At 49.9% G+C, this 12,699-nt stretch overlaps 1 protein-coding gene across 1 annotated transcript in view; it reads right to left on the minus strand.

Annotated features, from left to right (window-relative positions):
• CDH4 (cadherin 4) overlaps window positions 1–12,699 on the minus strand; it is a 566,254-nt gene that overhangs the window by 129,468 nt on the left and 424,087 nt on the right. Inside the window, exon 5 of the mRNA XM_036824123.1 lies at window positions 10,004–10,177. Coding sequence (XP_036680018.1) covers window positions 10,004–10,177 — 174 coding nt within the window. The remainder of the gene's footprint in view (window positions 1–10,003; window positions 10,178–12,699) is intronic.

The raw sequence follows: 12,699 nt of genomic DNA on the forward strand, positions 1-12,699 counted from the left end.
GATCTATCTATGGGGGAGAAAACCCAGACACAAGCAAACTCCTGGAGCAAGCCCCGCTCTCAGTTTCTTCCCAGAGGCTTCTGTCTGAGAAAATCCACTTCTTCTTCTTCACTCACCCACACGCGTTTCTGGCTTTGCAGAACAGGCCTTAAAGATCCACGAGAGAGGTTAGGAATTGGAGCATCTGAAGCCTCTGCCTCTTAGAAAGCAGCTGCGTCTGCCTGAAACCTGCTCCCAGGCGACTCCTTGAAAGGGAGGTACGCTGAAATTTAGGAGGGCAACGTCCACCTGGGGGAGGGCCCGCAGGCACCTGGGGGAGGGCCCGCAGGCACCTGGGGGAGGTGTACAGCCAGAGGGGCCAGTCCCAGTTACACTGCAGTGTGCATCAGACAATGCGCCCCCCAACAAGCAAGGCTTATAAACCCAACAATACAGTGCTATACTTTTGTTTTAAATGGTCAGCTGTATTTTAAAGAAGTCAAGAGAAAAAAAAAATACAGTCTTTTATGTTAACCCACACATTTATCTTTTCCGGTGTTCTCCATCCCTTCCTGTAGATCTGAATTTCCAACTGGTGTCATTTCTTTTCAGCCAAAAGGACACCCTTTACCACTTAATGTGGGCCTGCTGCTAATGAGTTCCTTAAGTTTGTTGATCAGAAATGCCTTTATTTCACCTTCAATTTTGAGGGATTATTTTTTTTTTCTGGATACAGAATTCTTGGTTGATAGTTTCTTTTCATTCAGCAATTTGAAAATGTCATTGCCCAGAGACCTCTATCACTTCTAAAGAGAAGCCAGCCCTTGTTCCCACTGTGGTCCTTTGTTTGTGCTGCATTTTTCCTCTGCTTTCAAGGTTTTCTCTCTAGTTTTAGAATTTCAGCAGTTTGACTATAATCAAGGTATGGTTTTGTTTGTATTTATCCTACTTGAGATTCACTGAATTTCTTGGATATATAAGTTTGTTTCTCCATCAAATTTGGGGAAATGTCAACCCTTTTCCCTATTTTATTATCTCTCTTCTCCTTTTGGGACTCCAGTTACACACGTTAGGCCACTTAATTTTGCCCCAGTGAAACTCTTGTGTGTTTCAATCCTCTCCCCTGCCACTCTTCAGACTAAATAATTTTTATCGATTGACACACTGACCTTTCTTCTGCCTTCTACAATCTACTTGTAAGCCCATCCAGTGCGTTTTTCATTAGAGATATTATACTCTTCAGTTTTACCATGCCAATTTGGTTCTATTTTTAGAGTTTCCATTTTCCTGCTCTGATTCTTGATGTATTCATTCATTCTGACCATATTTTCCTTTAAGTCCTTGAGCCTATTTATAAGAGATATTTTAAAGGCCTTGCTGCTAATTCCAGTATCTGGATAACCTCAGGGTTAGATTCTATGAGCCGTTTTTGCCTAATTATGGGTCACATTTTCCTTTTTGTTTTGCATGTCTAGTAATTTTTGTTTGTATACTGATCACTGTAATCATTGTAGATGATACTGTACAGAGAATCTGGTCCTGCTATCTTTCTCTGGAGGCTGTTAACTTGGTTGGACTGAAATTTAACTCTGTTTACCTTGCCATAGGCAGCAGCTGAAGTCTCTTCTCTGCGCTTTCAATCTTCTAGCTGTTGCTTTTCTCTGGGTTCTTTGGAGTTCTCCTTGTGCGTGCACAGTTTAAGGGGTAGCCAAGGAGCCGGACAGAGCTTATAAGTGTATCTGGGAGTCTCCATCTGTGGCTACGTATTTTATAGGATTTATCCCCTCACATTCCAGCTGCTTTGTCAGTTCTAAACCCCATCTTCCAACTCCTCTGGCCAGTAGGACTGGTTTTCTTCGTGAGATCTAGCCATACTTTGAGGCAAGGACGGATTGGGGGGTGCTCTCAAAGGGAAAGCCATATAAACACAGGTCTCACCCAGTGCTGTTTTCTTTTCATGGGTGGAGTCCCCTACAGTTTCTGCCTACTATTCATCACTCTCAAGTAACTTCAAATAGTTTTTAACAAAGAATTTCCCCTAGAGTTTATAATTGTTATTTGAGGAGTGTTAGTCTGATATAAACTACTCCACCATTACCAGAAACAGAACTTCTGATTTCATTATTTTCAAGGATTGTTTATCTAACCTAACCATCTTCATAATGATTGTGAAAGGCTGACTAGTATAGGTGGGCATGATGGTCGTATCATTCATTCACTCAATAAGTACTTAATGACATCTACTCTGTCCCTGCTGCTGTGCCTGACAGGTGAACTATCCCTCAAGGACCTTTACATTTACTGGGGAGACAGACCTATAATCACTGAAAAAACAGTGTCAAAAACTCTGCCACAATGGCAGGCAATGGGGAGGACCCGTGTTGGTCCTGAGAAGTGGGGCATTCTTCAAGGAGGCAGGAAGTAGCCAGGGTGGGGGTTGTCAGGTACAGGGGGAAAACACAGGACTCCAGGTAACCAAGGGTGTAATCAGGACGGGAAGCTACAAGTAGCCCAGCAAGGCTGGAGTCTGGCGTAGCAAGGGGCAGAGTCAGATCATGGGGTCCCGTGTGATGTGCTCCAGGGTTAGGTTTTCTCCTGGGGACAAAGGGGAAGTGCTGGAAGGGGAACAACACACACACATCGTGCTTTGAAAGGTCACTTTCTTCCATGAGAAGGTGCATAATGACCATGTCAGTTATTCACTCATGGATGGACACCTTCAGAGTACCAGAAAATAGGTTCCTAGGTGGACTCAGTGACAATTACACTGCTAGGTCACCCAGCAAACATTTTGTAGGATAACACTGAGTTAAAATTCAGCCAGCTCCATCACATATATTTATACACCCGATGAACATTTATGGAGAGTCTACCCTGGGCCAGATACGGGCTCACTCACCATCTCCCTGTCACCCATCTCATAATGCAGACCCCAGCCCAGGGCACATTTCATCACAAAATTAGCTCCTGAGCTCTTGTCCCCCAAACCCAGATCATCCTCCATTTACACAAAAGGTCGATAAATACTTGTGGTTGGATGTGAGGCTATGTGGTGCGCATGCACAAAACGGGAACGAAATTGTCAAGAAAATGTGAAGAAAACTTTTGACTTCAGTTGGTTCAAGATCATCTGGATTGTCAGATGTGAGGGGCTGATTTTTACGACCCTTTCCAAGCCACCTGCCGCCGAGCTCTCGAGCTCCCTACTCTAGAAAGGGTCTCCTGCTCGCCTTTTCCAAGTGGCCATCTTTCATGCTGAGCGATTACGTAAGGACTTCCTTCCGGAGTCTTCTATTTAGAGCTCCCTTGCCAGGCTCTCTGGCAGGGACCTGAGGATGGGTCTGCATGACTTCTTGTCTGTTAAAATGTCAACTTCCAAAATTAAAGGACTTGTCTCCCAAGAGCATTACCTCCCTCCTCATCACCTGGAGTGGATTTCTACAGTCGCCCTGGAGAACCTCTCAAGTTAACAAATTCTGAATTTTTATTAGACTCAGCTAAGAAATGCATCCTCTTTCTAAAAGTTTGATTTGATTCTCATTCTGAATCTTGCCAGAAGTCAAACCTAACATCCATGCTAGAAAAGCAAGTGTCTTTTTAAAACCCTCCTCTAGTCTACATGTGAAGGAATCCTAACCGAGGTGGGAAGGGACCAAATTCTGGATGACAGGCAGAAAGCTGATGCCTGGTGGCTCTTGAGGCCACAAAAGGGCTCTGTGTTCTGTCCCTTCTGAGTCCCCAGTGACTGCACGGTGCCTGGCACCCATGGATGGCCCCAAACTGTTCTGTCCAGAGCCCAGGGCTGGAATTTGGGAGCGGCAAGGTCTCCTGTTAACCCTTGCCGGGTGTCCCCTCCTGCCATTCCCCGTGATCCCCCCGTAATGAAAAGCCTCTACCCAGCTTCCCAGGGGATCAGCTTAGCGGCTGTGAGTTGGTTCCTCCTCCCTTCTGAGAGGACAGCCTGGGTCTTCTGAGCGCTATCTCCGTGAAGCGGCTGCATCTCCTCACTCACCACTTCACTGAGAGCGCGCTCTGTTCTGGGGGGCGCGGCACCGGGAGTGCGTACTGGCCTCGCCAGGGATGTCCCGGCTCCCGGCAGCCCTGCCAGCAATAGCCGCCTCGCCCTGCTCAGGGCCCCCTCGGCCGGGCGGAGCGAATGCTCAGCGAGGGTCTGTTCCCCCTGCGTGGCCCAGTGAAGGCTCACGAAGAGACAAGATACACTTTCCAAGGAAAACGCCTGTAAGTAACAGAGGTTCTTTGGGAAGAACATTCTGCCGGCTGCTACCCCTCCTGCTTTTTCATTTAACGTATCTTATCAGAAGGAAACGCCGTGGTGAGCACAGAATTGCAGCTGATCCCAGCTGAACCTCCAGAGCGCCACGCTCAGCTTCCCACTCGCATCAAGCTGTAGTCACGCTTGCTGTGATTTGGGCTTCTTTCGGGGCAGCAATCCCCCAACCCCCAAAAAACACTGACAGGAAACTCATCGACTTCCTGCAGACACAAGTGGGGTAGAAAAGCACCCCAAACCCTCGCCTGTGCTCCGTAAGAGTTTAAGGGAGAAAGCGGGGAGGAGGAGCGACGGTGGGTATGGGGGCAGACGGTGAGCACACGAGTGTGCGTGCACGTGTGAAGTGGGAGGGGGTGTGTGCACACGCGTGTGTGCATCTGCCTGCGTGACTTTCTGGGCTGAGTTCTCCCGTAATGACTTGGAATCCATTGGGAAAACAAATCTTTTACAGAAACTGTAATGGAGATTCCATTTTCCATTTGCTGGAGATACCATCTCCCCATAAGGATCAGCTCAGCTTGGAGGCCGACTCCGGGGGAAGCAGTGCCAAGATCCGCCCCCAAATGCCACATGCCACGGCCAGCATGCTGTGTGAGCCCATGGGCGCCCGGGACAGCGTTCCCCATCGGGACTGCTGCCATCACTCCCTCCCTCATTCATTTATTCATTCATTCGACACACGTAGTGCCTGCTGTTTACAGCACAGAGATGCAGGCAGGGCCCCTGCCTTCAGGAGGCCTGTCCTTGGATGCATAAAGAGCAGGCATGACGTCAGACTGTACTAAGTGCTACGGAGCAAGTACAGCGGGACAGTGGGGTAAAGACACACCCGGCTTGGAGAAGGGCAGGTGAGTCAGGTCTGATTGCTCACCTAGACCACCCCCTTCCTTGGCGCAATGGGGCCCTTCGAGCCAAAAGGACGCGCACTTTCTCGTCTGGGGAAACCCACTGGGGCAGCACGCAGCCGTTTCCCACACGTACCCCTCCTCCTGGGCACAGAGCTGGGCCGCGTTCCCCGGGGTCCCCTGCAATTCGGCCAGTGGAATTCAGGCGGGAATGGCGTTTCCCGCGTCCAGGCCCAGCCGATCCTGCGCTCCTCACTCTGGCGCCCCGCGTGATAGCCCCCAAATGACCTTCCCCGGAGCAAGAAATAAACCTCTGTCCTGTTAGGTTTCCGAAATTGTGGGAATGCCCGTCAGAGCGTCAGCCCTCCCTGCAGTCCGCGTGGGAGCAGACGTCCACCGGGATGTAGCCTCCCTCCGGGGGCTGCGGACACGTCGGGGGGTCCGAGGAGCAGAGGACACGGCCTCTCTAAAGCACAGCAACACTGCGGACCAGGAGACAGGAGGGGCTGCCGCTCAGTGAGTCCGGGCAGCGGCTGCCGGCTTCCGGCACGTGGATCGTCGCACGCCTGACGCCACGCCCGCACCGCCTGTCCCCACGGCCCCAGCTCAGAAACATCCCTGGCAAGGAGGGTCCTCAGGAGCCCCGTGTGCAGGGGCCCGAGAGCTCCGCCGTCGCTGCTCTCCTGCCGGATTTTGCAAGGTTTGTGTTCACTGGGGAGGGGGCTCATTTCCCTGCTTCACAGCTGTGCACGTCCCCCATCAGGGCACACAGACGTCACCGTGGTCTCGTGAGAAGACTGTGCCCTCTCAACACGCCCACAGGCCCGTGGGGGCGAGTACCTGCTGGTCGGGGGAAGCCGGCTCTCCCCTCTCCTACTGCCAGACCCGACCTCTCTGCCTCGGGGCCGCCGGAAGTGGCCAGGCTGAAAGCACACGGCAGAGGACAGACGTGGCAGGACCAAGCGACCCAGCAGATCTCGGGAACCCCTGCAGGACAAGGGCTCTGCCCGCAGTGGCCTTCTCCCCTTTTGGGACCTTTCACAGGCCTGGGTGTGACTGGGCACAGAGGACGGAAATTCCTCGTGTCGGTACCCATATCATCAACTCTGAGAAAGCTCTGAGAGCCAGGATGACAGAATATCCCAGGGGCGGTAAGATGCCTGCCAAATGCACGTGTGTGAGTGTGTGAGTGAGCAAACGCCCCCTCAGGGCTCATTACAAACTCATCCATCACTATAAGGTTCCTGCCAAGCGTGAGTATTGGTGAGGATGACTCAGCCAGACGTTCCCGGAGTTTGGGAAATGAGGTGGATCTGGCTTGCGGGTCAAATCGGGCCCACCGCCTGTTTTTGTAAATAAAGTTTTATTGGAACCCAGCCACGCCCGTTGGTCTACATATTGCCGAGGGCCGCCTTCACACTACAAAGGCAGAGTAGAATACTTTCAACAGAGGCCAGTTGGCAGGCTCACAAAGCCTAAAACATTTACTACCTGGTCCTTACAGAAAAGTTTGCCAATGGTTCTGAAGAACCTCAGGGCAGGACAGGAAAAAAGACGCAGATGTAGAGAATGGACTTGACACGCGGAGGGGGAAGCGTAAGCTGGGATGAAGTGAGAGAATGGCATGGACATATATACACTACCAAATGTAAAATAGATAGCTAGTGGGAAGCAGCTGCATAGCACAGGGAGATCAGCGCGGCGCTTTGTGACCACCTAGAGGGGTGGGATAGGGAGGGTGGGAGGGAGACGCAAGAGGGAGGAGATATGGGGACATATGTATACGTATAGCTGATTCACTTTGTTATAAAGCAGAAACTAACACACGGTTGTAAAGCAATTATACTCCAATAAAGATGTTAAAAAAAGAAAAATCTGACAATCCCTGAGTTAGATGGACAAATTTCTACTAGAGATGACTTTTGGGGAGCACAGCCCAAGGCCTTCAATAAAACTGGCTCGCACGATGAAAACCTGACTCCCTGTCCAATTTGCTTTCAATCCTGATGACACTTGAGAGGAAGCTTCTGGTTCCACTGTACCTAAGACACGTCAACACTTGCATGTCCCCCCCACTACCAAGAGCTATGTTTTCTCTGCTTTATGCTTGTTTTACAGTCGACTTCCGTCGTAACAAATACCTCCAGCTTTCCAATTGTGAGCTAATAAAGCCTCCTTTTAGAATAAATTTATTTATAATGAAAATGAGCTACTAGAGAAAATCTTAAGTAAATGGCAAGTGGCAGTCCGACGCGGCAAGGGCCTCGAGGGCCGGTGGGGGCCCCAGAGCCGAGTCACCGGCACCCCCATCGGCATGGGCTGTGCCCTGGGCCTGGCCCATCGGCCTGGAGGACGCTCAGTCTGGGAAACCGCGCCCCGGCTGGGGGGGTCGATGCTTGAGTGCCTCCCTCCAGCCCTCACCTCCGTTTCGCCGTGATCTCACCCTCCCAGGCAGGCCGCTCCAGGGCGGGTGATGGCTCTGGAAGTGAACGCCCATCCCAGGGGACTGAGGCAGGAGGGTGGCTCTGTGTGACTTAAACTCAGCAGGACCCTATGGGGCCCTCCTGGTCACAAAAGCCTTTCCGTGTCCCCTGTTTCTTACTTGCAGGAAAAAGGCTTCAGTCTCCTAGACCTTCCTGAACACCAAAGAGCAGATTCAAACACTTGCTAACCAGGGAAGCAAGGGAATGCGGAAACAAAGGGGGAACAATCACACTACAGTGCAGAGATCAAAGCAGGATCCTGGTTCCTGCTCAAGGCATATATGTAACAGTGTCTTCAGTTCTTCTGCAGGAACTGAGGACCCCACCCAGGTGGAGGATAGCAGCTCCAGGCTGAGCACAAGATTCCTAGAGCCCCGTCCTGTTACCTCACCAGCAACCAGTCCGAAGAAGGTCACACACCCTGCAGCCCTCACCCCAAGTTTTGCCTATAAAAACTTCTCCCCCAAAACCATCAGGGAGTTTGAGGTTTTGAGCACGAACCACCCATTCTCCTTGCTTGGCCCTGCAGTAAACCCTTCTCTGCTCCAAACTCCGACATTTTGGTTTGTTTGGCCTCCCCCGTGCGACGGGCACACACACTTGTGTTTGGTGATATGCTGAGCTGGACACACCCTCCTGCTCCTCCTTTTTTCCACGACTGCCACACACGGCACTTCTGACGCCAGAGGTGTCACCACATCCAGCAATTCTCTGCAACACCAGCTGGGGGTGCTACCATTTAACTCAACTCTGACACCATCTACCCAGAGAGGGCGTCCATCCCACAGGTTAAGGGCTCAGTCCCCTGAGACGCTCCCACTTCAGACGTCAATTGCCAAGTCCAGGTTGTCACCTGAGCTTCTGACCGACTGGCTGTAAATCTGAGGTTCCAACAACCCCCGCCTTGGGTTCGATTAATTTGCTAGAGCAGCTCATGGAACTCAGAAAACCGGTGTACTCACTGGATTATTGGTTGATTGTAAAGGGTATGACTCGGGAACAGTCAGATGGAAGAGGTGTAGGACGAGGTGAGGGAAGGCGCTCGGAGCCTCCACGCCCTCCCCGAGTGCCGTTCTCACTGAATCTCCATGTGTTCACCCCCCAGAAGCTCTCTGAACCCCGTCCTTTTGGGTTTTTACGGAGACTTCATTACGTAGGCACGACTGATTAAATCATGGGCCACTGGTGACTGATTCAACATCCAGCCCCTCTTCCCTCCTGGGGCGGGCGGCAGGGGGAAGGGGAAAGTGAAGGTCCCAGCCCTGCAGTCACAGGGTTGGTACCCCTGGTGGCTAGCCCCGGCCTTAGGTTCCCTTGGGACTTCCCAAAAGTCCCCTCATGCATGTAAGCTCAGGTGTGCTAGAAGGGGTTTGCTATGGATGTCTGCAGACATCTTTTTCGCTCTTATCATTTAGGAAATTGCATGAGTTTTACGAGTTCTGGCCAGAAACAGGAACAAAGACCAAACTAAGTCACAGCGTCACATGTGGTGAAGGCAGGGCGATAGTCACGACACGTCTCCGTGGTGTGTATGGTGGGGTGTCTGACCTGGGGGGCCCTGCGAGGTTTGCTGCTTCATCTCTGCATTTTAATACCCACCCCCCAGCTTTCTGCATCAAAAAGAACAGGAAACAAAACAGACCAATCAGGCCAAGGAATGAAGCTGACGCCTTAATAACACTCGAGGGGCCCTAACTCCACAGGTGGGGAGAGGCGCCCGCCATGGATGGGATTATTTAATAGGGTTCTCACCACCACTTTATCAAATTGTTGCTCAGATTGGGTTGCAATTTTCCTTCAAAGGGAAGAAGATAATGCTGGTTGATGGCCCTGATTATTGAAAAACAAATTTGCAAAATGAGTCCTTCTGTCCTTGAGGAAAAGCCGCCTCATGGTGGCTGCTGGGAGCAGGTGACCCTAAGGGAAGGGACACAGAACTGCCCCCTGGCACCTCAGGCTCAGTCTCAGCACCTCTGAATTTTCACCAAGATCATGGTCAGCGCGGACAAGCCATCATTCTCCATTCAATATCTTAGTCATAATAGGGAAGAAGTGTGAACGTGCAGACCCAAAGGACGGTGTCAGAGGTCAAAGGTCACAACCCAAGCCTCCGTCCCATCCCCTTCCACGCACCAGAGCAGCCACTGGACAGTAACCGGGGACAGAGGACCCAACGCAAGCAGCCCGTCCACCCTGGAGGACGCAACTGCCCTTCCGACTCTTCTCTGTTCTGTGTATTACTCATCTCATTACTGAAAAGGCAAACTCTTGACCTTCTTAGACACCCAGTGCAGAGCCGGTCCCAGGCTCCAGGAACGAGCCCATCAGACTTGATTCGCGAGATCCTGGGAGAGGCAGGGGCTAAAGCTGAGAGCTTCCCCACTGGCAGGAGGGTCTCCACTTACCCGCACCAGCTGCTGTGGGAAGGGCCCGCGGGAGTTTTCTGGCACGTTGATGGGCGGGATGACCCAGTCCCGTTTCTGCCGCCTCAGCCCACTGGAGCTCTGATGCTGCGGCCACGGCAACAGCGTGTCATTCGGCGGCTGGACAGGGTCCAGGGCTGCACTCTTCTTTCCTTTCTGCAGCGTTATTTGGAAGGGAGAGAAGAGGAAAAGAAGCCTGGTTAGGTTTTGCAGAGGAAAAGGCATCTGTTAGAATTTGTACTATCGTAGATCCAGGGAAAGATTGGATGGTGTTGGGAAAAGTGGGGACGTGTCAGGGAAAAAAATCTAGCAAGACCCTCATCTCTACAAAGAAATGGACTACAGATTAAATGGGGGTTAAGAAACCATAAACAAAGAAGAAAATATAGCTGACTCTTTAACCAGTACATCAGGGCTTTTTAAGCCCAAAACAATGGAAAAAAATTACAAAGGAAAATATTCATACATTTTAACTTAAAACCCTTGTTTACGAAAACATACCCTAAAAGCAACTGATGAATTTACAACAAATCTGACAAAGAGCTAAGAGCCTTTATATAAAGGCTTTATATAAAAGCCTTTATATAAAGAGTTCCCACAAATCAGTAAGAAAAAACTGGAACTTTATTATAACAGGAAAAAGACACAAATAGATAATTAACAGCAAAATAAATACAAAGGATCAATAAACTCATGAAAAATGTCCAGTCATCAAACAACGCAAATTAAAGCAATATAGCCTCCTCACCCATCAAACTGACAAGAGTAAACAAAATGAATCCTCCCCCCTGAGGAGCGTGTTGTGAGTGAGTCAGCAGAGGGTGATGGTTGAGGGTGTGGGATTTGGCGTTAAACAGACCTGGTGTCTTATGTTTACCTGCAACCAAAGATTCATGTGACACAGGGCAAGTCCCTTAATCTCTCTCAGCTCCAGCTACTTCTTTTATAAAACAGGCTTGGTGATAACAGCACTGAATTCCAAGGGTTGCTATGGAAATTAGACTGATAAGAGCCCATGCCTGGCGAGAGCCAGCGGGACTGAATGTCGGCTGCTCTGAAGTCAGTGGGGCTCCTCACTGCTGGGGGGAGCATTCTGCCAACAACTATCAAGGGCCTCAAAAATGGTCCTCGCTTTTGACCTCGTAACTGCACAGCTGGAAATCTGTCCCAACGAAACTGCATGTGGACAAAACCCTCCAAATAAAGATGTTCATTGTAGTTGTCTTTATAATAACATTATGTATATGTGAAATAGTAAAAATACCAGGAAAAAATTCTGGAAGTCTGATGGTAGTAAATAATAGCTAAATGCATTACACTACGTTCATATCTTGGGATACTACGTGTCATTAGAAGTTACTCTCTGTAAGTCAGAAAGAGAAAAACAAATACCGTATGCTAACGCATCTATATGGAATCTAAAAAAAAAAAAAAAAACGGTACTGATGAACCTAGTGGCAGGGCAGGAATAAAGATGTAAACATAGAGAATGGACTTGAGGACACGGGGCGGGGGAAGGGGAAGCTGGGGCGAAGCGAGAGTAGTATCGACACATATACACTACCAAGAGTAAAATAGCTAGTGGGAAGCAGCCGCATAGCACAAGGAGATCAGCTCGGTGCTCTGTGACGGCCTAGAGAGGTGGGATAGGGAGGGTGGGAGGGAGGCTCAAGAGGGAGGGTATATGGGGATATATGTATGCATATGGCTGATTCAGTTTGTTGTACGGCAGAAACTAACACAGCATTGCGAAGCAATTATACTCCATAAAGATGTATTAAGAAAAAAAAGAAGTTACTCTTCGAAGATATGAAGAAATTCCATACACCAATAGGAAGTGGAGAAATGGCACCAAAGTATACAGGCAGCATAAGTCCCCATGTTTTTTAAAAGGATAGAGAAAAGATTGGAAGGAAATACGTAGAAATGTAAACTCTGGTTTTCTCTGGTCACCAGTGAGTTTTTATTTTAATTTATTCCTTTTACCTTTCTGTATTTCTGAGTGTTATAATGTACATGAAATTGTATAATTAGAAGAGCCAACAGGACTCACATATACACGAGACATCTACACCTATATCGCCTCCATGTTTATCTTCAAGGTGCCCCGTGTGGCCGTCTCTGCACCGTCCTCATGGCTGATGTTCATGTCACTCCGAGTCTCAGAGCCAGGAGCATATGAGAGCTCACGGGGCAGAGACAGACCTCGGACCAGGACAGCCCAAGCCAGAGAGGACAGAGCTGGCTGGAGGCCCTAGGCAGCGGCGGCCCCTCTCCAATCACGGCGGGATCCCCATCCTCCAGCTGAGCTCCCACCCAGTGAGAACCTGTTGGTCTTGGCACTGCCCGTTGAACCTTCCCCACTCCCTTTTGCAAAAAAGTTGCATAGAAATAAGTTAGACACACGTAGACAAAACTCATTAAAAAAAAGAAAAGTATCAGTCCTGAATGCCAAAACTTGATGCTACATCAATGGAAAAATCCATCTGGACAAGCCACACTCCAAAGAGACCCCCCCTCTGGGACTCTCCCCACCAGGGGCCCAGCTGTCTTTTGTGTTGAGCTCCTGCACTTAAGAGTCTGCAGCAATTAAAAACCAAAAGGCTTCCCTAGGTCGCTTCCCATCCTTCATCAGAAGGATCCATGCAAGGTGTGTGCATCCCCAGCGGCCTTGATTT

The sequence above is a fragment of the Balaenoptera musculus genome, chromosome 15 (assembly GCF_009873245.2).
Source record: "Balaenoptera musculus isolate JJ_BM4_2016_0621 chromosome 15, mBalMus1.pri.v3, whole genome shotgun sequence".
In the NCBI taxonomy this organism is placed as follows: Eukaryota; Metazoa; Chordata; class Mammalia; order Artiodactyla; family Balaenopteridae; genus Balaenoptera; species Balaenoptera musculus.